General features: G+C 39.9%; 1 protein-coding gene across 1 annotated transcript; it reads left to right on the plus strand.

Moving 5' to 3' along the window:
* Window positions 1–725: 725 nt before the first annotated feature.
* On the plus strand, window positions 726–26703 carry OPRK1 (opioid receptor kappa 1). The gene is made up of 4 exons (XM_041768519.1): window positions 726–804; window positions 1154–1450; window positions 16707–17059; window positions 25567–26703. Exons 2-4 carry the CDS (start codon window positions 1194–1196, stop codon window positions 26097–26099), a joined length of 1143 nt encoding a protein of 380 aa, XP_041624453.1. The 5' UTR covers window positions 726–804; window positions 1154–1193; the 3' UTR covers window positions 26100–26703.

The following is a 26703-nucleotide window of genomic DNA, read 5'->3' on the forward strand; positions in this document are numbered from 1 at the left end:
CTAGGGGTGGTGGAAGGGGAGGAGGGCGGGTGTTGGAGGGGAATGGGTGACGGGCACTGAGGTGGACACTTGACGGGATGAGCACTGGGTGCTTTTCTGTATGTTGGTAAATTAAACACCAATAAAAGTTAATTAAAAAAAAAAAAAAGGAAAAAAAATAAATAAAAGAGAAAGACAATGTCAACTCCCGGCCCAGCGCCGAGGCCTGAGTAAGGAGAGCGTCTTACTCATTGCAGGTAATACCACGAAATACGGATAATACCTGAGATGCCAGTCTATGTGTCATCTCAGCGAAGACGGAAAGGAACAGAATGAACAGAAATATTCTATTTACGTATATTAAGTCATTAATACCTGATGGCCCGGTCTTACTCTAATTGGATTGTTTTGCCACTTTATTTGGATGCGTCATTCAGAATTTCTCCTCCCTTGAAAGAAGACATGTCTTGAGAACGATGCCCACAGTAGCTCTAGACTTACTATGAATGATCCAGATGCGTAATCGCACTGAGGAGGCACACCCTTAGGGCTAAAGCTAACCCGCACAGCTGCTGCTCTTAGGGCCACCCAGGAGAGGCTGGTTGAGGCTCTGGGGAGTTGGTGGTGGGTGAGCCTCGGCTGGGGGCGCGGCCCGGGCAGGGGCGGGGCGCCCGGGAGCTCCCGCCCGCTGAGTCCTTGCAGCGCACGCCTGGCTGAGCCGCGGGCCCGGGCAGGGCTGGGAAGGGGCCTCGTCCAGGGCGCGGAGCTGCGGGCGCGCCGCGACTGCAGGGCTGAGGCCACTGCGCGGGTGTCCGGGAGCCGGAGGTGGGCTTTGGGCTTTCGACTTTCTGGGAGCAGACCTGGGGAGCGACGGCTCCTTGCTCGAGAGCTGTTTGTCTCTGGGGGCTCAGAGCAGCAGTCTGGGGACGGTTTCACGGGTGGGGTGGGGGGTCGTACCTAGGAAGGGGTTGGAGGGGCTTGCAGGAGCCGGGAAGAGGAGCGAGCGCTGTCCGCTGTGCTAGTCGAGCGGGTAGCGCCAGGCGCCCGCATTTCCCGCCCCCGGGGACGTGCGCCCGGGTGGGCATCAGGCTGGTCCGCGCGCCCCCGGCGCTGGCCCCTGTGCGCAAAGTTTGCCTCCCCGGGTCCAGCTTCTCTCGCTCTCGCGGCCCCGCAGGTTGTGCCTCTGCTCGCCCTGCACCTGCAGCCGCCGGACCATGGAGTCCCCGGTCCAGATCTTCCGCGGGGAGCCGGGCCCCACCTGCTCCGCGAGCACCTGCCTGCTCCCCAACGGCAGCGGCTGGCTGCCGGGCTGGGCCGAGACCGAAGGCAACCGCAGCGGCGGCCCCGAGGGCGCGCAGCTGGAGTCCGCGCACCTCTCTCCCGCCATCCCCGTCATCATCACGGCTGTCTACTCCGTGGTGTTCGTCGTGGGCTTGGTGGGCAACTCCCTGGTCATGTTCGTGATCATCCGGTGAGTGCAGGGTCCCGGCGCCGCAGTGGCTGGGGTCGGGGGTGTGGGGGAAGGTCCGGCCTGGCGCCAGGGCGCGCGGTTGGGGCCCCAGCCAGGTGGCGGTGCAGGACCTGGAGAGCCTCAGAGGGCGGCCTCTTCCGAGTAAAGGATTCCTGGAAGAGTTTTGGGTGCGGGACTCTGAGGTTCGCACGGGGGCGAACAGAACAGCCAGGGGAGTTTTGAGGCTTTGAATGACCCTCCCATCCCTTCCCGCCCCCCACCCCGCCCCAAAACCCTTACTGAAAACTATGGTTATGGAAAATATTAGGGTGTGGAGCAAGGTCAGCGTCTTCTGGAAAGGAAACTAGTTCATTTGCCTGGACTTTTTGCCTGGTTGCCCGCGCTGGTTCGGAGCACCTTGTTCTGTCCTTTGCAAATATTTTTTAAGGTAAAATTCAAGCCCATTGAATGCACTGGAGATAATTCAGAATTTCCTGTGACTCATCAGATTGGTGTTACGGTTTATAAGCAGAAGCCGATATATCCTTAGGGTTGTTAGTATCCATCCATGAGCCATTTTAGTACTGAGATGTTATCTCATTTACTTAGAATTTCAGTGATTTTTAAAAAATAAGCCATCTAATATTTATCCTCTAAAGTGTGGATTGTGGAGGTTTTCAAAAATTGCTTTGCTTCTTATTTTCCATGGAGAGAAACTGATGATTCTATTTTATTGCTCTTTGGTGGAATTACATTGAAGTCAACTTCTGTTATAAACCTCCAAATACCCACCCATATCTGCTAATTTTCTGGTAGGTGAAGTGATTTTTTATTTTGGCCTCTTTCAACAACAACAACAACAAAAATAAATAAAAAGAAAAAAAGAAAAAATCTCAACTTTGCTTGCTTTCGATACCCTTTGATATAAATATTTCACTTTCTGGGAGAGTTAATGCTTTGGAAATACACTTTTGGGAGTGAATAAGGAGTTTACATTCCTTTGAAGAGTTCCTGTGAAATAAGGGACACAAGTCACTCATTTCAAGGACATTGAAGTGATGAATAAAAACTACATCTTCAAAAAAAATTCTAGCTTTAGTTTAGTTCTTTATTTATTGTAAACCTTAAGAACATTATCTATAGCATGAGTCTTGGGAAATCATCATAATAAAAAATGCCCATTCATCTGTCTATCCAGGTTTGAGAATTTTATCTTCATCTGTACTCCGGAACTAAAACCCATCATTTAAGCTTCCAAATACACATTATAAAGCTCATTTCATCTACAATTAGCATTTGTAGCTTGGTAGCCTTGGTTTCCATGATTGTGTATTGCATTTTATAGGCATCCTATCTGTGACAAGTAAAGGCCACAGAGGGAGGAAGTATTTTAAAAGCACATTGCTTTCCAAAGTCTTTAGCAATTTCAGGGCTGCTCTCCATTAGAGAGAAGATTATAGCAACCAAAAGAAAAGAAAACAGCTGTGTTCTCAATTATAATTAAAAGTTTTAGGAGATCTTTGGTTCAGAGGCTGTGAGTTTGTAATAAAACACTGCTACACAAAAAGAAGATGCTAAGAAAAGAAACAACTCTGTTCCTACTTATATCATATTTAAGTGCATGAGTAAAATGAATACATCTTATTGTTATTTGAAAGAGCACCTGAAGTTTTGAGTTTGAGAAGAGCTCCTTAGTTGTTTAACAACTGTTTATATAGCCCTACAAAGTAGGATAAAAAGGAATGAAGAATCCTAAAATATGTGCAAAGACAACTCCATGGGGAACAGTAGAAATGTCAGAATGAAAACAGAATTATATATATATTTTTAATATATTTTTTTAAATATTCAATTTATTTATTCATGAGAGACAGAGAGTGAGAAAGAGAGAGAGAGAGAGAGAGAGAGAGAGAGAGAGGCAGAGACACAGGCAGAGGGAGAAGCAGGCCCCATGCAGGGAGCCTGACGTGGGACTCGATCCCAGGTCTCCAGGATCAGGCCCTGGGCTGAAAGCGCACTAAACTGCTGAACCACTCAGGCTGCCCAAAAACAGAATTATAGATTAACTAGGACTTTTAATGGCGAATATGAATATGAAGAAATAGAAATGAAATATAAATATATATAACAATTATATGTAATTATATATAATGAATAATCACCATTATAAATAGTAATATAGCACTCATCAATTGTTCATATATTTATATAACATATGCAATATATAATTTTATATATGTGCTTGTGTGTGTGTGTGTGTGTGTGTGCATCCAAAAGATATCCAGGACCAAAATTTATTAAAAGATAAATTCAGCTAAAAATACAAAAAAAGTTAGCTAGTTCAGGTAACATCATTCATCCTCCCACCTCACTCCCAACTGGTTGGAAATGAAGTATGAAAAGTGAGGAATCATCCTGGAATGCCAATGTACTGAAACATTTGTTTCCTTATATCTACAGCTATGAGGATTAAGGAGTATTTGGTATTGGCTAAGACTGAGAGATGCCCAAAGAGTTGAAAAATAAAGCCTCAAAAGGAAGGTAGTAGAAGTGGGTTTATTTTGCTCAGAAGAAGAAGGAACTGAAGACTTGAGAGAGGTGGCTATTGTCTGCACACCAGAATTGGGAGCAGGACTGGAATACGGAATTCAAATGCAACTTTTATAATTGAGGTTGAGGGCTGAGCAACATTGCTTAAAAAGATGGAGGATCACTTTTGAGGACACTATTTTAAAACACTGTTCATTGAAAAGGGCCATGGTTCAGTCATTTAGGACATCATTCTAGAGATGGGGTTTAGATGGGGCTTGGATGTTGGGGCAGATGTAGGTCCGAGATGGCCTGCTCGGACCCAAGGAGAAAGCTAGAGTTGTGGAAAAAGCTGTGACTATTTTTAGACCTGTCTTACAAATAGCTTTCCCATCTTGGATGCCTGAAATGCTGCCCAGTATCCTCTGAATATATTTAACATTTCAAGGGTTTTCATCATTTTATATGTACCAACTACCATAACTGCCTAATATTAGGGCATAGGAACTTTTCATTGTGAAAACCTTATGACTAAGCACTCAGCCTCCCTTCTCACCAGGCTTTGGGGTTTATGGTCCTGGGGTGGGAGGTTCTTACCTCAGCCATAGATCCCTGTCTTTGGCTTCTACTGACACCTTGGCTGTGCCCCTGGGTGCAGCACTTAAGATCCTAACTCTGTGTTCTCTCCACCTCTTCCCGTGTAGGTCACCTGCGGGGAATGCTATGATGCCCATCCACATTCACATCTCCGATCTCTCCAGGCAGTCTCACCCATGACATGACATCTTAAACTTCCATTCTCCCACAACTTCCATGCATATGGCTATTGCCTCCCGTAGCAGACATGACTAAAAGTTTAGGGACACTAAATATGTGCCAGGCCAGTAAAGCTACCTACTTCATGGAAATCATTTTATTTACTCTTCCCAACCATAGGTGTATTATCATCCCCATTTAACAGATGATGAAATGAAGGCAAAGTAAGATTAAATAAACTGACTAAGGTCACACATGCTGATTGTGGAGCCCAAAGGACACGGAGCCTGTGCGTCAGTTTGCTGTTCACTATACCACTTCTGCAAACCTGTGGATAATTTCTTGCCGGGCAGCCCTTTATTTTCTCCCAGACTTTCTTTCTTTTTTCTTACCTTGCCTGGATACCACAAACCATCGCCACAGCCTCTCTTGACAATACACTCAGCTGCCGTGACTTCTGGTCCTCTGCGCTGTCTTCTACTGAACCTTGACCCTGGATCAAGCCAGTGCCTTATATTCCTTGTTCCTATACCCAGTGAACTGAATGCTGGTGAATAAAATCCGTTTTATCTTTGTCAGGGCAAAGTCACTGCCTTCAAGTGTATCTGACCCCAAGTCTGCCTAGTTTTTCTGTCTCTCTCCTGTTTCCAGAAAGAGCCAATTCCTTTTCCCATTCCCAACAAACCAAACCAAAACCAAAACAACAAACAAAATCCAAATTAATGTAATGGGTGCTAATTCTTATGTCATCTTCTTGACCGTGTCTCATCATGGTAGCTCCCTGTGACACTAGAGTCTAGCTGCTGGGAGTGTTCTTCCTACATATGTGCGTTGGCAGCCACCCTCCCTCATACCACACAGTCTCTGCAGAGATCTTTCCTTCTTTGTATCCAGGGCAAATCCCTGTTCCTGAGAGGTGAATCTCATCCCCTCCTGCTCTCCTGAGGTCTCTGCTGTGTTAGTTATCTCCCGTCTGTGCTATCTGCAACCTCACCACTGCTTTTGTCCCATAAGCATCTGGATATAGTCCAGCATCTGTCGTCTTACAAGTCATCATTATCCATCACCCTTCCATCTTTCTGAGTTCCCTTGGCTAATGTCTTTTCATCTTCCTTACCTGTAGGTAAGCTTCTTGGGGGGATAATCCTGCTTCTTTAATTTCTCACCTTCTGTTCCTCAGGCTGTGCACTTGGGTTCCCTCCCTGGTGCTCCTTTACCAAAGCCAGAGCGTCATGTTTCAGCCGCTCGTTTTAGGCTGACTGTCCCTTGATTTCTGTGGAGATTTGGTACGCTCCACCAATCTTATGCCCCTTGCTTCCTCTGATAGCACCCTCCTTGACTTCCTCCCACATCTTCGGGGTTTCTCTTGTCTGCAGCACTGATGCCTCTTCCTCTCGGGTTTCTTAATTGGTCATATCTTCCAGAGCCTTTTCAGATCTTCTCTCCTCACTTTGCATATTCTCTGTATTAGTCAGGATTCAATCAGAACAGCAGAACCAGAGGAGATGCACATGTGAAAAGATTTGTTGCAAGGAATTGGGTTGCAACCATGGAGCTGGCTGAGCAAGTCTGAAACCTAGGGGTCAGGCATCAGGAGAGGCAGGCCAGGCCGCTGGCCCCAGGTAGAACTTCTTTCTCAGGGAAGCCTCTGTTCTCCTCTATATTAGCACGCTAGGACTGCTATCACAAAGGGCCACAGACTTGTTGGTTTAAACGACAGAACTTACTTTCTCACAGGGAGGCTAGAAGTCTGCGATCAAGGTGTTGGCAGGGTTGGTTTCTTCTGAGACCTCTCTCCTTGGCTTGTCGATGGCTGTTTTCTCCGTGTGTCCTTACATGGCCTTCCTTCTGTGTATGTCTGTGCCCTAATCTCCTCCTTTGATACAGACACCAGTCATATTGGATTAGGGCTCACCCTCACGACCCCATTTTACCTAGATTTTATCTCCCCTTACCTCTTTAAAGGCTCTATCTTCAAATACAGTCACATTCTGAGGTACTGAGGGGTTAGGACTTGAACACATGTATCTGAGGGACATAATTCAGCCCTAAACACTTCGCATCCCCCTTCTGTTCCCCTTAAGAAAACATTCTCCTCAAGCTTCAATTTTCGTAATAAGTATGTATATATGTTCTCTTTTGTTTAATTTGAAGAAAAACTATACTCTTATAAATGTATGCTTCTTTTTAAGTAAATGTAAGTATAAATGAAAAATTATTAGGACAAAAATAGCAGGAACCAAAATTTCTTGGCCCTCAATCTTTTAAGTTTTGCATTTTTCTTTTCTCATTAGCTTTCATTAATTCATTGCTACCACAATAAAGACCTCTAGGGGGTCAATCTTTTGCGACCCTTGCCCTGAGAGTAGACTTTTGCTTCCCTCTAGTTCAGAGGGCAGTGTTGAAATTTCCTAAAAGTGGCTACTTTATCAGGGACTTAGAAAAAAATAAACAGAGCCACAAAAATACTCTGGAAATGGTTCCATTTCCTGAACTCAAATTTCTTCTTCAAAGGCAGTCAACCTACCCAAGGTTACTGGGCACACAGGTTGTTTTCTATAAGGCTATATGTTTTCTTGCTCAAAAACTGGGAGGCAGAATATTTCTTCTCCAAGCCACTGACAGATGTCCCACTCTGCTGAGACCATCTTAGCTTACATAGGATATATAGACTCTGGTCACCCCTGAGTCAGTCTGAGTCCCCTGGTTGAAGTTGTACCAGTCTCAGAAAACTGTGTGGCTATCACTGAATTGAGGAGGTGGGGAGAAGTGAGGTGACCCAAACAGAGTGTCTGCTGCAGTGCCTGCCTCTTTTCCATCCAGGGTGTCCGTTTCTTGGGGAGATTCTCATTGCAATCACGGCAGTTGTATGTACACACATATTCCATATTCTCTCAAATGTCACTGTAGCCTATCTTGGATAATATCACCAGACAACACCTAGAGAGGCATTGAAGAAAAGGCAGAGGCATAGTGGTATAATTAACCTTGTGCTGCTCCCTATCTGACATCCATCTTACCTCAGGCTTTGATCAACAAATATGTTCTCATTTATCCTGAGTCCTCTCTTGGGAATAAATGTTGAACATTTCTTTTAAAGTAAGCCTAGTAAAGATCCCTCCAGAAATGATTTTCAAAAATGCCTATCTTGCATTTCTCCGAGTAATTTTATTATTTGACAAGCTCATTAAAAGGGAGAATTGGTTTCATTGCAACTGGTGATATGGATTCGCAAAATGGAATTTTCTTCCCTGTGGAACATGTGATGCTGCTGAAATCCGAATCTTTGTGATCTGTTTCAGAGACCAGAGACTAACCAGCTACACCTCTCCTCCTCTCAAAAAATCAGAAAAAGAAAGAATTATAGAGGAATAAACCCTATTTGGTCATCAGATATAGATTTCCCAACCTTTAACAGACTCCAGGCAAAATTGTAGTCTTCAAAATCACTTCTTTGATTCTGTTGACTTTATGAGACTTTACAATCTTTCCTGGTGCCTGTCTTAGAGTTAGTTTTAGAAGGGATTTATTTCTGGCTGGGAGATGATTGCTCCTCTCCATTAATCATTCAGCTGTATCTCTTGAGCAGCAGTATCTTTGTGTGAGCTGTGCAGTTGGCACTTTCCTCACTCCAGATTAACTTCTCGACGCACTCAATTATCGTTGTCCTGAGGGGCTCTGCTTTTAGTGCCAAAACCTAAAATTGTATGGCTGCAGGACAGTCTTTCTTCTAAGGTTTCAGTGCTGAAAGTAATATAGGCTCAAAACTATTTAACAGAAGATTTATTCCTCTATAGAAAATCAGCGCATTTTTGTTTGTTTCTTTCTTTGGAGAGGATGCTGGCTTATGTCTAAGATAAGGAAAACTCATGTAAGAGAATATATTTTAGAAGTGGGGGTGATGTTATAAAAGGCTTGTGTGTGTGTGTTTAAACACTTACCCCTTCCCTGGCCCCATAGGTCAGAATTCAGGTGAAAGACAAGAAAAACAGACAGCACGTGATGAATATGTGATGAATTGAGAGATCCCAAAGGAATTGGTCTAAAGGCGGGGAAGGAAGCCTTCAGATTCACAATGGTTAGTACTGTGAGCATTTAGAGATCCTCTATTACAAGGGGAACACTTTTCTGATCTCCTGCTGAGTATTAAAACTTCACAAGACAACTAAACTCTCTCTGCTTACAGAGTTACCTTCTGCCCAGTGAAGGGGCCATCTCCTTCTGACAGCATGGAAGGGTAATCTTTAATCTTACCTCCTCTCTGCCAGCATTCTGTGGCTTCCCTTAGTTTGGTCAGTTTTCTGTATAAAATTGGAAAAATCATTTAAGATATCTGTGCACTTCTAAGTATCTAGATAGCTGTAGGCTGAGAAACTACAAGTCAATCACATGAGATTTGTAGTTTTCTATTGGGTGTTATCAGGCATGATAAACTCTCACCCTGTGTGCATACCTGCATACACTAGAATATTCATTCTGGGTGTCAGGGCCATGCCTACAGAGGAAAAGGAGGTCCTGGGCACCAGCTATTGCATTCTCCAACCACCCTGCATGGACAGCCTGCCTCCCATGCAACACAATGCATGTCCACCATTCTGACTGTACATCACTGCCAGTGTGGTCTCTGAGGTTGTGACAGTCATGGAACTCAGGGACACATTCTGTCCTTCTGTTCTTTCTACCTTTGCCCTTTGCATATGGAAGAGTATTTCTGGGGAACTAAAGGGGCTTGACAGCTGTGTGAATCTATGGATTCACAAAATGAATGTGAATATAGTGAATATATTCAATTGCAGAGTCAGATCACTGGAAAAACAATGACTGAATTTCCTTTCCTTCCCTTGAAAATTAATAAGCCCCTTGTTATTATTATTAAAATTAATTAATAACATTGCCCCTTAGTAAGGGACCAATGTTTCAATAGTAAGTAGTCCAAAAAGATATAGCAAATTAATTTTATCGAAATGAACTGAAAGTTATCTGGAGAATTAATGAAGCAAACTCATTATGTTTTCAAATAAATTCTTCTGAAAATTCACATCAGTAAAGCCATCATTTAAAACATCATTTCTGATCATTTAAAACATGAAATCCAAATCTTTGTATCTGGAAAACATGCCCAGGGAAATGAATAAATCATGCTTGTTGGCAACACAGAGAAAAGAGTGTCAAAGCATGTGTCTCGTTAGTGCTAGTCTTCCACTGTTGGTTTAAAAGAACTGCATTTTCCTAGGTATCACAAAAATTTCCTTCCATTGAACTTGGTGTGTTGAGGGTCTTCAGACCTGAGTGCAGCTGTAGTGCTGTGAGACAGTGAGCGGCCAGCTTCCTGTGGGCCAGGAGTTTTTGGTCACACTAGTTTTTTTTACCAGACCAAACAGCGATTCCTCAGGTGCATTTTGTTGGCCTGTAGGTATTTGCTGTACTAAAGGGGTCATTTCAGAAGAATGACCACTAGGGTGTTTGTTTGTTTCCTTCTTTTGGAGCTGTCGTTTAATGGCTACATGTTTTACTCCCTCATGTCTCACTAATTTGTGGTCTCAGGCAAGCCATTTAATTCCTCTTTACTCTGGCTCCTCACCCAAACAATGGGCACAGTTTGTGAAAAACTGTAACACTATAATGTACGTGACAGCGTCTGTCCCTTGACGGCAGCATGCTAGTGTTTTATATTAGTATTCTTTGATTCATACCCCCTTGCCTCATATTCAATGTTTTTTACCCTCATGGCGCATACTTAACCACACTTATCAGAATGTTTTTCAGTCTTCAGCTGCCGGAATAATTCACAGAATCACATTATTTCTCTAGTAAAATTCTTCCTTCCTTAAGAAACTTTGGAATGACAATCCTGAATTTCCTTGCTGATTAGCTATGGACTCTGAGAACCCCTGAGAATCATCTCTAAGACTGCTTATTCTTCAGAATAAGTGGGGGCAGTGGTATCTTATGGGGCTGTCATACAGGCTAGGTTATTAGGACAGTGGCAGGTAGTAACAACAGCAATGATACTGGCAGCAGCAATAGTGAGTCTGAGGGCTGGCATCCAGTGAGCTGTCATCAAGTACCAGTTCGTGTGCTGAGTACTTTGTGGGACTGTCTCATTTAATCATCATGACAACTCTGCCAGATAAAGTTCCTAAAACAGAATCTGTACAGACTAATCCCTCAATGGATGCTTAAAATGGTTTTGCCTGTTGGTATTCAAGGTCTTCTGTGGGGCCTGACACACTTTTCCCCATCCCAGCCAGGCTCTCATTACTGTCGCCATGAAAGCCTCTCAATCCAAGTCCTCCTCAAAGTGCAAGATCCTGTCCGGGTTTTGTCTTCTTTAAAATGTGTCCAATCTCTTCACTGCTGATCCTTCCCTTCTGTCTTTTCCTCTGGTTCAAGTTGTAATTGAGCCAGTCAGTTGGAAATCTCGCAGGGGCATGGTCCATATATTGAGTTTTTCAGTTATCCTCAATGCCCAGGATATTGCTGTGTATGGGACAGACACTTAAAAATGTGTTGAAATAATGAATGATGAAGACAGGGGAAGAAGCTTGAATATAACCAGAGAGAAGGGAGGGTGTGTGTATTGTCAGCATGGGGGAACAATTGCAAATGAGAGCTAAAAACAGCGATTCAATAAAATGGAAAACATGTTTGTAATTAAAGATATATGGTGATTACCTATCAAGATTATGGATTTATTATGCTATCATAAAGCTAAAAAGGAGTTCCTGATTAAAGAAATATCATTTAAATTTAAAATAAAAAAGCACTCAGGCAATGCACTTCAGGAGCAGGGGATGCTAATAATTCAAGAATGAGCTCTTCCACTGCACAGTGTCTGAGCACAGCAGGCACATGGGAAGGACAAGAAGATGTGAGACTGCTGTGTCACAAGGTCAACGTTCCTCCTGCTGGTGCCTCATTTTTCTTGTGGCAAGTGCCAGGCTCTCCCAGGAACCCTGCCTGGTGACATTGGTTCCTGACAGCTCAGCAGACAACCTTGTTCATGTATGACTGCCAATCTAGAAGCCACCCCTCAATTCTCTGTAAAGAGAAATACAGTAGGAACATCTTGTGCTAATGTGTGATGGGGAGCATTTCTTATTCCTGGAGATACCCTCTGCCATGTTGCCGAGTGATGACCTTCCTCATGACTCAGCACTCGAGGCCTCCTCCTGGCCTGCTCCCTGCATCCTGTCTGGTACACCTTACCATCATTTGCAGGCGTATAACATTGACAAGTGTAGCAAGGACAGCCTACAGACTTTGCTCTTTTAGTGCCATATGCTCCTGTGGTGTGTACGCTAAAAAGTGCAACCACTTGCTGCCAGCCCACCTCCATATGAGCCAAAACTTCCCACCCAGATGGTGCCATTTTACTTGAAATACTTAAAAATTTTTGTAAGGCAGGGTGGATGAAGTGGAAAATAATTTCATATCTTATCATAGTAAGAAAGCTTACTTTTTTCCCTCGGGGACATTTGACTGAAAAGACTAGCTACTATCTCAGTTTGATTAAATGCTAACAATACCAGAGTGCTCAACCAGACAGTTTGAGGGTGAGGGTCTTATTATCACACTCTCACAGGTCCACTGTGAGAGTCCACTGTAGTATATAAAAGACTGTCAGTAAATATTTGTTGTACTCATAGTTTATTCACTACTTTGAATTATACCTGTTGGTTCTCCATTTTGGTGTGGTAGGTTTATAAGTATGTGTCTTCCAAAACCCTAGGAGAGAGGCCTTGCCCTGCCACCCCTTCCAGATGGTCCCACTGAGCCTTTGCCAGCACTAGAAACATCACTTTACTCACTTGAGTCTAACTCACTTCACTAATATTAGGTAGAAGACACAAATCTCCTGGCTAAACATGAGAGCAGTTGTCGTGAGAATCAGATAAAATACATGGAGATCAAAGCACTGGCCTTTGTAAATTATAGAGTGCTGGGAGGGTTTAAGAATGCGGAAAGTGGCACCCAGCACCCAAGTTTGAGTCTTGCAATGCTTTTATAACAGTATCACTCTGAGAAATGCACATAAGTCCAGTGATTCTCAGTGGTGACTTCTGTAGAAAAGGAATACGGATACCTACCAGATGAAGTTGCAATGGAGACTGAATGGGATAAATATGTGGGATGTACATCGGAGTCTGACAGAGGGAGTGTTTGAAATAAATGGTTACTAAGATTGTCATCATTAACATGAACCATCTCAAAATGAGAGTGATGCTGTGACATAGAGATGCTGGCAGATCCAGGGGTCTCCATGGCAGGAAGGCACAGGCACATTACTGTGCCTTCATACATATTTAATGTATGTCTCTAGGGCTCTGGTAGGTGTCTCTGGCCCTGAGCGATGGTGACAGTGGTAGGCTCCTACATGAATGGTCTGGGAAGAGCTTATTTCTCTGGGAGCAAGAACTTTTGCTCCAATTAGTATAGTAAAATTAGTGTAATTTGTAGACATTTCTGTTATAGGAGCTTATCTCTGTTATTCTGAGATTTGATGACAGGTTTGAATTCTTTCTAAGTTCAAGCCTTAAGCAATTTCATACATTTATTTGTTAAAAGTAGTTTTGAAAAGCTAAGAGAAAAATCACTCATTTTTTGATTACTTAAAGATGCATATTATATATATGTAATTGCGTCAATTTTTAAATTTACATTCTAGTTAGTTAATATATAGTGTAATATTGATTTCAGGTGTAGAGTTTAGTGATTCATCACTTATGTACAACACTTAGTGCTCATCACAACAAGTGCTCTCCTTCATGCCCATCACCCATCTAGCCGTCTCCCTGTCCGCCTCCCCTCCAGCAACCCTCAGTTTGTCCTCTATAGTTAAGAGTCTCTTATGGTTTGCCTCCTCTCTTTTTTTCCCTTCTCCTATGTTCATTTGTTTTGTTTCTTAAATTCCACTTATGAGTGAAATCATGTGATATTTGCCTTCCTCTGACTGACTTATTTTTCTTAGCATACATGATACACTCTAGCTCTCTCCATATCCCTGCAAATGGCAAGATTCCCTCCTTTCTGATGGCTGAATAATATTCCACTGTATATACATACCAAGTCTCCTTTACCCATTTGTCAGTCAATGGACACGTGGACTTTTTTCATAATTTGGCTATTCTTGATAAAGATGCATATTATATTTTATCACACCTAATATTTCATACCATTCACGTTCTTCTAGCATGTAAGGTTGCAGGCATCATTTTTACTATTATCTTTCATATTCAAGCTGAACCGTGGCTCTAACTAAAAACTAGGTTCCTTTTTTCTTCTTGTGGTAACTGATCGCTCCCACATACATAAAAGAAGGGGAGGAGTTGAAGACTATAAAATAAATTAGACATATTCTCGGGATTAGGAGGATTCCATCAATTATCTCAGGAGTTCTATGAGGTAGGTAAGCATTATATTTCCCATTTTATAGTTGAGAAACTGAAGCTTCATTTTTAGTGACCTCTCCAAAATCTAACAGCTGGAGGGAAAAATAAGGACTGGAACCCTGGCTTACACAACTATATAAGGCCAGGAACATCCATCTAACTTCATAAAATAAGAGGGGACCTTACTTCATAAAGTAAGGGTCACTAAATGTGACTGCAGAAGTCCAAGTCTCTGCCGACCACAATCTTTGCTCATATCAGAGATTCTTGGGGAGAAAGTTGAAAAAAATAGGAGATTGGCTTGTAAGATGAACTTTTCAAACATAAAACCATATTAAAGGAGCCAACATTTGAAAAGATAGCATTTCAGTCTTGCTCATTGGAAACATTTGCTCTGTCTCAGTAAGTGGACTTCCCTAGTTATCTGTGCCTTTATAAAGCCTATGCTCTGAGCATTGGCCATATACATTTAATCACTTGTTTGTTTGTTTATTATTTATTTATTTATTTATTTATTTATTTATTTATTTATGAGAGCACACAAGCAAGGGGGAGGAGCAGAGGGAGAGGAAGAAGAAGGCTTCCTGTTGAGCAGGGAGCCTGACATGGGGCTCTATCTCAGGACCCTGAGATCATGATCTGAGCCGAAGGCAGATGCTTAACCAACTGAGTCACCCAGGCATCCCACATTTAATCACTTTCTAAAGCTTATAGGCCACTTAATAATATGTGAGTGAAATCTGTAAAGGTAAAAGATAACATATTTTAAAATAAACTCCTCATTCTTCAGATTAAAGCCCTGTTTAGATAGCAGAGCATCAAAATGGAAATCGACAGATACCGACTCTGTGCTATTCTATACCATGCCTTCATCCAAGCACAGACAAACCACTTCCTAGCAAGAAGAAAAGAAGAAGGGGAGAATTTGGGGGGAGGGTGAGAGGGACGCGGAGAGTGATCCTATGTGTCACACATTTTGAGTCAGGTCACCTACTGCATTTATCTCGGATACAGCCATTTGGTTTTATTATCTTTATGTGACAGGACCTGAAACTCAGAAAAGTCATATACTGAATCCAGACTGACGATGACCTGACTTCATGGAAGACAACTCTGCCTCCCTGGAGAGCCAAAGCTGTTTGTCACTACATGTTAAAAGATATTTCTCATGGAAATTGATGTATTGAAAAGACACTCTAGCAGTGATCAATAATAGCCATTGAGATGGATTTTATAGTGAAAGCAGTAGTTTTCTATAAGACAGCTCTTTAAAAATGACCTTTAGTGACAATCAAAGCCATACCGTAGGGGTATGGTTGAATTAATTACGATAAAGTCTACAAATCTGAGGTGTGTAGAAAGTAATTAACATAGATTTCCCATACATATCTTAGCACTTGGCCTCTGAAAACCTGATGAAACTGTTTGGGATGCTTCATGCCCTATAGATCCCTGAGGGGGCATTCTCTAAGTAAACCAATCCTCTTAATTCAGTTTTAGTTGAGAGTGGAATTGTTCTAAACTTCATGTTATAATGCAAAGAATAATTTGGGTTTATTTTTATTATTTTTTTAAATTTGGGTTTAAAGGCAATCTTTTTGACCTCTTTTGAAAATTACTGTCCCCTCGTTTGGAAGAGGAAACAGCTTACGTGCTTTAAAAATCTCTCAAGATGAGGGATCCCTGGGTGGCGCAGTGGTTTGGCGCCTGCCTTTGGCCCAGGGCGCGATCCTGGAGACCGGGGATCGAATCCCACATCGGGCTCCCGGTGCATGGAGCCTGCTTCTCCCTCTGCCTGTGTCTCTGCCTCTCTCTCTCTGTGACTATCATAAATAAAAATTTAAAAAAAAATTTAAAAAAAATCTCTCAAGATGAGAGTATGGAAAAACTGAGTTATTTCTCACCTACTGTGCTAGATTACATTTCGTGTTGTGATGTGTATAGGAAGAACTTAGCATCATTTACATAATGCACTTAAGATGAAAAACTGAAGGCACACTGGCAAACAAAAACCAACAAACTTAGTTGTGTTTTAGCATTTGAAATTGAATGTGTTTTAAAAGTGAAACACATTTCAAATTTTCAAAAGACGTAATTACAATGATGGATTTCTCAAAATGACCCCGAGGGAAAGTTGAGTAAGCTTTATCTTTGTTTTATGCAGTGAAAGGGAAGTAATAAAGTATGTAAAAAATGCTTAAAGCCAGCAACTCCAGATAGGATTAAAATGAATTGTCAGTCACAAAATAAAGACCTGTATTATGTGCAAGTCTGTCAAAAAGATCTGTATATATATATATATATATATATATATATATATTCATATATTTATCTGTTATTTTCTTTACCTTTTTAAATTTAAATATATTTTGAACAAAGTACTAGAATAAAAGCTAAGTTAAGTCAGAGATTTTTGTCCATTTTTTCTACTACCCTTAGGATCTAGAACAGTCCTTTTACATATTAAATGCTCAATAAGTATGTAAAGAATAAATGAATTAGAAAAACAAATTCAGTAATTCAAAGTTTGTCACAAACACGTTTACCTCAAGGATTTGACACAAAGATAAAGAGAAATGATCTTATTTCTTGTCTTTCAGATACACAAAGATGAAGACAGCAACCAATATTTATATATTTAACCTGGCGTTGGCGGATGCTTTAGTTACTACAACCATGCCCTTCCAGAGCACGGTCTATCTGATGAATTCCTGGCCATTTGGGGATGTGCTGTGCAAGATAGTCATTTCCATTGATTATTATAACATGTTTACCAGCATATTCACCTTGACCATGATGAGTGTGGACCGATACATTGCTGTGTGCCATCCTGTCAAGGCTTTAGACTTTCGCACACCCATGAAGGCAAAGATCATCAACATCTGTATTTGGCTCTTATCGTCATCTGTTGGCATATCTGCAATAGTTCTTGGAGGGACCAAAGTCAGGGAAGGTAAGGGCAGTCATTTTCATCTCATTTTTAAGAACCTTACTTCTAATTATGCAATTCTTAATTTGCAAGTGAGTAGGACACATATCTAATGGAAAAACTAAAAGGCAGTGGAAACGTAATGCCTAAATCCATGGAAGATGAGAAACACAACAGTTTTGTGCGTTAGGGGTTAATCTCCATTTCACCATTGTAACAACTTCATTTGGCATAGGCCATTAAGAACTGGGTTCACAGATGGACAATAGTACCCGTGAGCAAAATTTGGATTCTGAATATACTATACTAGTTCTTAACTAATGCGAACAGGATATTTGATGTTTTCCCAGTATTTCTAGGGTAGTGGTTCTCACCCTGGACTGCATGTCGGAATCACCTGGGCACTTCAGAAAATACAAATGATCCTTTAATAGAGGTGGTCACCAGCCTCATGAAGTCAAAAATCCATGTATGACCTTTGACTCCCCAAACATAGCTACTAATAGTCTACGGTTGACCCAGAGACTGGGTTACTAATAACATAAACAGTTGATTAACACATATTTTGTATATTACATGTTTATATGCTGTATTCTTACAATAAAGTAAGCTGGAGAAAAGAAAATGTTATTGAGAAAATAATAAGGGAGAGAAAATACATTTATAGTACTGCACTTATAAAAAAAAATCCGTGTATAAGTGCACCTGTGTGGCTCAAACCCATGGTGTTCAAGGGTCAACTGTACTGCTGCCTGGGTCCCACCCCTCGAGGGTCTGGTTTAATTGACCTGAGGCACAGTTTGGGTATCAAGATTTTTTTAAAGATTTATTTATTTATGAGAGGGAGAGAGAAAGCAGAACAAGGGGGAGAGAGAAGCCCCAGGAGACTATGCTGAACGTGGAGCCCAATGCAGGGCTTGATCCCAAGACCCAAGCCGAAACCAAGAGTCACACACCTAACCATCTGTGCCACCCAAGCACCCCTGGGTGTCAAGGTTTTTAAGATGTCCTCAGGTGACTGACCTGCAGCCAGGGTGAGAACTACTGTTCCAGCAGCTTTGCTTTACTAGTAAAAGTAAAACTATGAAAATATCTTCAGTCCTGATGGAAACTCACTTGGAAGAGGGGAACAGATCTGTCACTTTGGACTTTATAAATGCTGTTTATTGCTGTAGCAGTTCTCTAAATTCTCTAGTTTACTAAGGAAGCTCATGATACTTATAAATACAGGTAATTGAATGTGTATAGTAGGGATCTTCCAGATCATAGAAAAAGCAGGTGCTAAATAAAATAGGATTTGACTACTTTGTAGAAAAATCACTTTATTATGGTCCAGTTTGTAATGATAGACCATCTTTTCCCTCTTAAACTCTAAAATGAATTTCCAGCTTAGCCATGGAAGGTGTTAAGCTATAATACTGGCTAAATTTTAAGATATGCCAAACTTTATCAGAGAAGCATTTTGAAATATGATTACACACAGGATTTCCTTTCTTCGTGCATTCAACAAATGGAAATAAAGTTGCAAGAAACCCTTCTGACCCTAGGGTGTTGATGCTTAATAGCTGGATTCAAGAGGACAGGCTACATATGCACCATGAGGACTAGAAGAATGGGCTAAATAATAAAAGAGGATGGCAATTTTCCCCAGGGCAAATAAAGAATTGATTGATTTTGATATTTCACATACTTACAGACTTAACCACTACACTCTTCTAATCATTGTCAGAAAATGACATCCTAGAAACAATGAATCCCAATTCAGTTTTTGAAAGAGGATATGAAGATAGATGTAGGGGCACCTGGGTGGCTCAGCAGTTGAGCACCTGCCTTTAGCCCAGGGCATGATCCTGGAGTCCCAGGATCGATTCCGCATCCGGCTCCCTGCATGGAGCCTGCTTCTCTCTTTGCCTGTGTCTCTCATGAATAAATAAAGTCTTAAAAAAGAAAAAGAAAAAGACAGATGTAGGTTTTCCAGGAAGAAGTTCCTGTAGATGAATGTGTGCTAATGCCATGGAAGAAAGGATCCACCAGTGTCGGGAGATTAATTTGTGCAACAAATAGAGGGGAGAGTGGGAGAAAATTAAAGTAGCCTTGTAGGAGGGCTCCTTCTTTCTTTGTTTCTTTAATTTTCTAAAGCATATTTTGCTTATGTAATGAAAGACTGTCTCTGAACCATCTAGTCTGCTCATTTTTGAGGGCTGGATGACACTCCCCATCAAGACTCTTGGATCACCAAGAGGAGTGTTTTAATAATCTCCTGAATCAGAGCTGAATGGCAGCAGTAATTTAAAGTGTTGTGTTTGTGGAGAATGCTCAGTGAAGGAAATCAGGCATCAATTGCGTTAGAACATATCCACCTGGATGAGAAATTTCAGCTAATGCCTCTGATTTTCTTTCCGGTTTCTTTTTGGTTAAGGGCTCAGATTCTGGAAGCAAACTGCCTGGGATTGAATCTTGATTTCATGATTTATGGACAGGATCCTTTTGGAGACATTACTTAGATTTCTGTGCCCCAATGTCCTCATCTGCAAAATAGCGATAAATAATAGTGCCTACCTCCTAGGAGTTTTCCAGATCTGATTAGTACATGGAAAGCAAGAAATTCACAGTCTGCTTATTACTACTATTATAATCACTAAGTTACTGTAATGGCTACAATAGGAACAGAATTATTCTTAACAAAAAGAATACAAAGAAAACTCAAGTTTAGATATTAGAGCAAACTCTATAATTACAACAGCCTTGAGACGTTAGAACATGTGCCACAGAAAGCTAGGGCCTTCAAATATTGATACAAAAAAAAAAAAGACTACTTTGTAGAAAAATCACTTTATTATGGTGGATGTGCAAACTGCTGTGATTATTTAATGTGAACGGCTCAGTGAGTTTTGAGATAAATCTATATCTGTGAAACTATCACCTCATCAAGACCACAAACTTCTCTCACCTCCTAAAGTTTCTTCCTGCCCGGTTTATTATTATTTTTCTTGTGTAATAAGAAAATTTAACATAAGATCTACACTCTCAGCAAACTTTGAGTATGCAGTACAGCATGCTTAGCTATAAAACCTCTGCTGCATAGATCTATAGAATTTACTTACTTGCAGAGCTGAAATTTGTACCCTTTGACCACTGCCTCCCATCCCTTCCACCCTGGAAACCACAATTCTACTCTCTGCTTCTATGAGCTTGATTATTTTAGATTCCATGTATAAGGGAGATCATATAGTATTTATTTTTATGTGTCTGGCTTATTTAATTTAGCATAATTTTCACCAGGTCTATCCATGTTGCCACAAATAGCAGGATTTCTTTCTTTTTTAAAGCCTGAATAATATTCCATTGTGTGTATGTATATACACACTGTACACCACATTTTCTTTATCCATTCATCCATTGGTGGACATTTGTGTTTTTTTTTTTTTTTTTACATATCTTGGCTATTGTAAATAATGCTGCAATGAACATGAGAGTGCAGATATCATCGAGATATTGATTTCATTTCCTTTGGATATATACTGAGAAATGGAATTGCTGATTATATGATAGTTCTATTTTTAACTTTTTGAGGAACTTCCATACTGTTTCCCAGAGTGGCTGCATCAATTTGAATTCCCACCAACAGGAGTTCCCTTTTCTCCACATCCTTGCCAACAATTTTTTTTTTTTTTTAATAATAGCACTCTAGCAGGTATGAGGTGATATCTCATTGTGGTTTTTATTGGCACTTCTCCGATGATTAGTGGTGTTGAGCACCTTTTTATAATCCTGTTGGTAGTTTGTATGTCTTCTTTGGAGAAATGTCTATTTCAGTTCTTATGTCCATTTTAAATCAGGTTATTTGCTTTTCTGTTATTGAGTTGTATGATTTCCTTATATATTTTAGTTATTTAGCCCTTATCAGATACATGATTTGCATATTTTGTTTCCATTCTGTATGTTGCCTTTTCATTTTGTTGGTTGTTTCCTTCTCTGTGCAGGAAGTTTTTTGATTTGTTTTGGGTTTGTTTTTGTTTGTTGTTGTTTTTAGTTCGAATTAGTTTGACATAATCTCACTCATTTATTTTTGGTTCTATTGCTTGTGCATTTGGCATCATATCCAAAAAAAATTATTGCCAAGACCAGTTTCAAGAAGCTTTTCCCTTACGTTATCTTCTAGAAATTTTATGGTTTTATTTACATTAAGTCTTTAATCCATTTTCAGTTGATTTTTATGGATGGTGTAAGATAAAGGCCTAATTTCATTCTTTTGCATGTGGATACCCCATTTTCCCAGCACCATTTATTGAAGAACTTATTCTTTCCCCATTTTCTATTTGTGGTACCCTTATTGAAGATTTCTTGACTAGCATATGTGTGGGTTTATTTATGGCCTCTGTCTTCCATCCCATTGGAATATGTGTCTGTTTTTTATGCCAGCATCAGACTGTTTTGATTATTATTGCTTTGTAATATAATTTGATATCAGGAAGTCTGATACTTCCAGCTTTGTTCTTGCTTGAGATTACTTTAACTGTTCAGTCTTTTGTGGTTCCGTATGAATTTAAGCTTTCTTTCTTTCTTTCTTTCTTTCTTTCTTTCTTTCTTTCTTTCTTTTTTCTTTCTTTCTTTCTTTCTTTCTTTCTTTCTTTCTTTCTTTTCTTTTCTTTTCTTCTTTTCTTTCTTTCTTATTTCCTTCCTTTTTTCTTTCTTTCTTTCCTTCTTTTTTTAATTTTTATTTTTTTGAGAGACATAAAGTGAGTTCAGGGTGGGGAGGAGCAGAGGGAGAGGAAGAGAGAGAATCTTAAGCAGGCTCCACACTCAGTGTGGACACAGAGCTCAATATCACAACCCTGAGATCATGACCTGAGCCGAAATCAAGAGTTGTACATTTAACTAACTTAGCCACCCAAGAACCCCTGAGAATTATTTTTTTCTATTGCATTGAAAAGTGCCATTGGGTTTTGATAGAGGTTGCACTGAATTTGTACATAGTTTTGTGTAGTATAGACATTTTAACAATGTTATTTTCCCTGATCCATGAACATACGATATCTTTCTATTTATTTGTATCTTCTTAAATTCCTTTTATTTCAATGTTTTACAGTTATCAGTATACAGATATTTTAGATTTATTTAAAGATTTATTTCTAAGTGTTTTATTCTTTTTGTTGATAACATAAATGGTATTGTTTTATTTGTTTTTCAGATAGCTTATTGTTAGTGTATAGAAATGCAGCTGATTTTTGTATATTGATTTGAATTCTTTTTTTAAAAAGATTTTATTTATTCATTCATGTTCATTCATGATATATATCATATATATATCATGATATATATATTTCATTAATGATATATATATATATATATATATATAGAGAGAGAGAGAGAGAGAGAGAGAGAGAGGGAGAGAGAGAGAGAGAGAGAGAGAGAGAGAGGCAGAGACACAGGCAGAGGGAGAAGCAGGCTCCATGCCGGGAGCCCGACGCGGGACTCGACCCCGGGACTCCAGAATCTTGCGCTGGGCCAAAGGCAAGCACTGAACTGCTGAGCCACCCAGGGATCCCCTGATTTTGAATTCTACAACTTTACTGAATTCGTTTTTTCTAATAGTGTCTTAGTGGAGTTTTAGGGTTTTCTATACATAAGATTGTGTTATCTCCAAAGAATTTTATGTCTGATTTGGATGCCTTTTATTTCTTTTCTTGCCTAAGTGCTCTGGCTAAGACTTCCAATACTATGTTGAATAAAACTGGTGAGAGTGAGTATCTTTGCCTTGTTCCTGATGTTAGAGGAAAAGTTTTCAATCTTTCACTGTTGAGCAGGGTGTTCCTCTGGGCTTGTCATATATGGCCTTTATTACACTGAGATACATTCCTTCTATACTGACCATGTTGAGAATTTTAATCCTGAATACATGTTGGATTTTTGTCAAAGGTTTCCTATTGAGATGATCTTATGATCTTTAATCTTTCATTTTATTGATGTGACATATCACATTGTTTGATTTGTGAACCATACTTGCATCCCAGGGATAAATCTCACTTGATTATGATATATGATTCTTTTCGTGTACTATTGAATTTGGTTTGCTAGTGTAGTAGGACTTTTGCATGTCTGTTCATCAGAGATATTGTGGTGCCCTTTTCTGGTTTTGCTATCAGGGTAATTCTGGCTTGTAAAATGAGTTTGGAAGCGTACCTTCTTCAACTTTTGAAAAAGCTTACAATAGATTGATATCCTTTTTAAATGCTTGATCAAACTCACCAGTGAAACAATCTGGCACTTGGTTTTTCTTTGTAGTAGTCTTGTTTTTTTTTTTTTCTTATGTAGTCTCAATCTATCTGTTATTAGTCTATCATATTTTTTTTTTAATAGTCTATCATATTTTTTAATTTCCTTATAATTCAGTCTTATAGGTTGTATGTTTCTAGGAATTTATCAATTTCTTCTAGCTTATCCAATTTGTTGACATGTAATTGTGTATAGTAGTCTCTTATGATCCTTTGTATTTTGTGTTATAGAGAAAATAAGTTGCAAGGGTGAGGACTATTCAAATGGATCAGATTCTGTATGAATGTCTCTGATGTGGCATTTAAGCTGAGGCCAACCTCGAGAAAGAGACAATGTTGAAATATACAAAAGTAAAGCATGGAAAAGACAAAACAAAACTAGACGTGTTCCCTATCTTCACTAGATTCAATAGACAAATCAAATCTAGATTAGTATGTTTTTTAAATTCAGATTTTTTTTCAATGTGTACCTGTCAAAAGCTGTTTAACAAGTGCTTTTTTATCAATGATAATAGTGATGATTTTTTAAAAATTATTTTAACTCTTAGTATTCCCATAAAACACTAAAAGCAGAAATTAAAAGAGATGCTTGCTTGTTTTTAATAGTCTTCATGTAATAGTACTTTAAACAATTATTTATTTTTTTTTAGAGAATCAAAAAATCAAGTTATTCTGGAAGTTTGTGTTTACTAATGAAAGGTTTGATCTGGTATCTAGTTGATAAAAGATATATTTATAAGATAATCATCTTTATTAATTGGCCAAAATGATTATATTCTTTCTTTTTTACAGTATGCTTAATTGAAATTCTAAGATGATATATTTTGTTTTTACTAAGAGATATTTGACCAAAATCACATTAAAATGTTTAGAAAACACAAATAGAGCTGTTTCACTACTTAAAAAAATATCTTGTTCTATTTTTGAAGTGGATTTTCCCAATATCAGAAGAAAATATTGTCATTATAAAAATTTTATTCTTATTATTTTTCATGATTACTTTACCTGTAAAGAAGGATCAGGACAAAGAGTTTGCATGGTCTGTGCTCAATGACTGCTCAGAGGGAAGGGGAAAAATGTGGGCTGGCTGATGCTTGGGGAGAAAGGGAGCCCCCCACAGTGGTGAGCAGGCTCTCAATGAAGTGTCATAAAAGTGCTTATCCAAAAGTCTCTGTTCTTTTTGATCTCTGCTCTTTCCAATATGAAGGTCATTACAAAGGGAATACTATCAATCAAAGAGAAGCAGAGCAAATAACACAATTTTCCAAGTAATCATATAAAATATTTGTTTTGTCTGTTAGATAGTGTTGTTAAAAATGAAAAGTCTGTTTCATTTATGAATTTTCTTGATGATGGTGCTAATGAGCATGATTTTCTTCCTCCTTTTCCTTATTCTGTTTTTTTCTTTCCTTTTCTTCCTCTTTCTCCTTCTCCAAAAGTTTACTCATGTCTCAACAACACCCTCTAGTCAATCAATGCCATTAAGTCACAATTCCTGGGTCATATTTAAAGATTTATTTGTTTGTTTGTTTGTTTATTTATTTATTTATTTATTTATTTATTTATGACAGAGAGAGAGAGGCAGAGACACAGGCAGAGGAAGAAGCAGGACATGTTGAAGGAAGCCCAACATGGGACTCGGTCCCGGGTCTCAGGATCACGCCCTGGGCTGAAGGCAGTGCTAAACCACTGAGCCACCCATGCTGCCCAGACACACTTTATATAAATTTTTACTGACCCAAATAGTACTTTCTTGTAAATCACTTGATTTTTTCATACAAGTTGGTTTTTGTTAAATTGGATGGCTAGATTTGAAATATTTAGTCACTTATTACAAATAGATACTAGCTTTTATTGCCAGAGCCATAGGTCTGGGAGAATTGTTAATTAATGGAAATGCAAGTAAGGCTTAATGCTATAAATTACCAATTTAGCTCTTCTGAAAGTCATCCATATCAAACGGTTTCCACAACTACATAATTTATATTGCTAGCTGGCTTTATGTATTCCATAGCATTGTATACATTACCAATAAATGGTGACTTTCTAGCTTCATTGATCTAAGCACAGATAGTCTGGTTAATATATACAGCATCCATTCCTAATTTGGTGGGATGTTTCAGGTACTGTCATCTTACCATAATTGGACTTTTGTACCCAAACATATTAAAACTCACTTTTAGAATATTTTGCAGCCACCATAATAAGAATAGATTTTCTTTTTGTGCTTCTGTTTGTTTTGTTCACCTTGTTTAGATGTGGATGTCATCGAGTGCTCCTTGCAATTCCCAGATGATGATTACTCCTGGTGGGACCTCTTCATGAAGATCTGTGTCTTCATCTTTGCCTTTGTGATCCCTGTCCTCATCATCATCATCTGCTACACCCTGATGATCCTACGTTTGAAGAGTGTCCGACTCCTTTCTGGCTCCCGAGAGAAAGATCGCAACCTTCGTCGGATCACCAGGCTGGTCCTTGTCGTGGTGGCAGTCTTTATCATCTGTTGGACACCCATTCACATTTTCATCCTTGTGGAAGCTCTGGGGAATGCCTCTCACAGCACAGCTGCCCTCTCCAGCTATTACTTCTGCATTGCCTTGGGATACACCAACAGCAGTCTGAACCCCATTCTCTATGCCTTTCTTGATGAAAACTTCAAGCGGTGTTTCAGGGACTTCTGCTTTCCAATTAAGATGAGGATGGAGCGACAGAGCACTAGTAGAGTCAGAAATACAGTTCAGGATCCTGCTTACATGAGGGATGTTGATGGGCTAAATAAACCAGTATGACTAGTCGTGGAGATGTCTTCTTACAGTTCTTCAGGAAGAGAAGAGTTTAATGATCTCGGGTTAACTCAGATTAGTACTGAAGTCTAATATGGAAAGATAGAATTTTTAACAAACTTTTAGAAATCTCATGGTCTGAAGTCATAAGATGCAGACTGGGTCTGCCACCCGGGTCAGTGGAAGCATCAAGGTTGTAGGGATGGAGTACAAAAGAATCGAGTAAGCAAATACAGCCCCTTTCTAAGGCAGGGAAGAAAGGCTGACTCCCAGTTCCTTTGGTGAACAAAGAAACAAGCCTTTTTCTTCTGGTCACCTAGATTTAGTTCAGGACCCATCTGCTGTGGCTTTCCCATGCAGTGTGGTTCCAAAAGCTCTGTTTAGAAAAAAGGACAAGAAAAAAAAATATTGGTTTTAGAGCTTAGTGGGCATCTCATCCAGATGCTCTACATTGATAACAACACCCTGAATAAAAACAAAAACCATTTCCAGGGCACACATCCAGCTCACTTTATGCTATGTGGACACACATGTAGTGTGGCTGTGTGGTGACAATTCTGGTTTAGATATGGCTTGGGACTACACCTTAGGTGTCTGATGTTCATGTATA

The sequence above is a fragment of the Vulpes lagopus genome, chromosome 9 (assembly GCF_018345385.1).
Source record: "Vulpes lagopus strain Blue_001 chromosome 9, ASM1834538v1, whole genome shotgun sequence".
NCBI lineage: Eukaryota > Metazoa > Chordata > Mammalia > Carnivora > Canidae > Vulpes > Vulpes lagopus.

Excerpts from the sequence above, each read along its gene's own strand:
- OPRK1 (XM_041768519.1), top strand. The coding sequence starts at position 1,194 with ATGGAGTCCCCGGTCCAGATCTTCCGCGGGGAGCCGGGCCCCACCTGC. Across the intron at positions 1,451-16,706 it reads GTCATGTTCGTGATCATCCG|ATACACAAAGATGAAGACAG; the intron begins GTGAGTGCAGGG and ends CTTGTCTTTCAG. Across the intron at positions 17,060-25,566 it reads AGGGACCAAAGTCAGGGAAG|ATGTGGATGTCATCGAGTGC; the intron begins GTAAGGGCAGTC and ends CACCTTGTTTAG.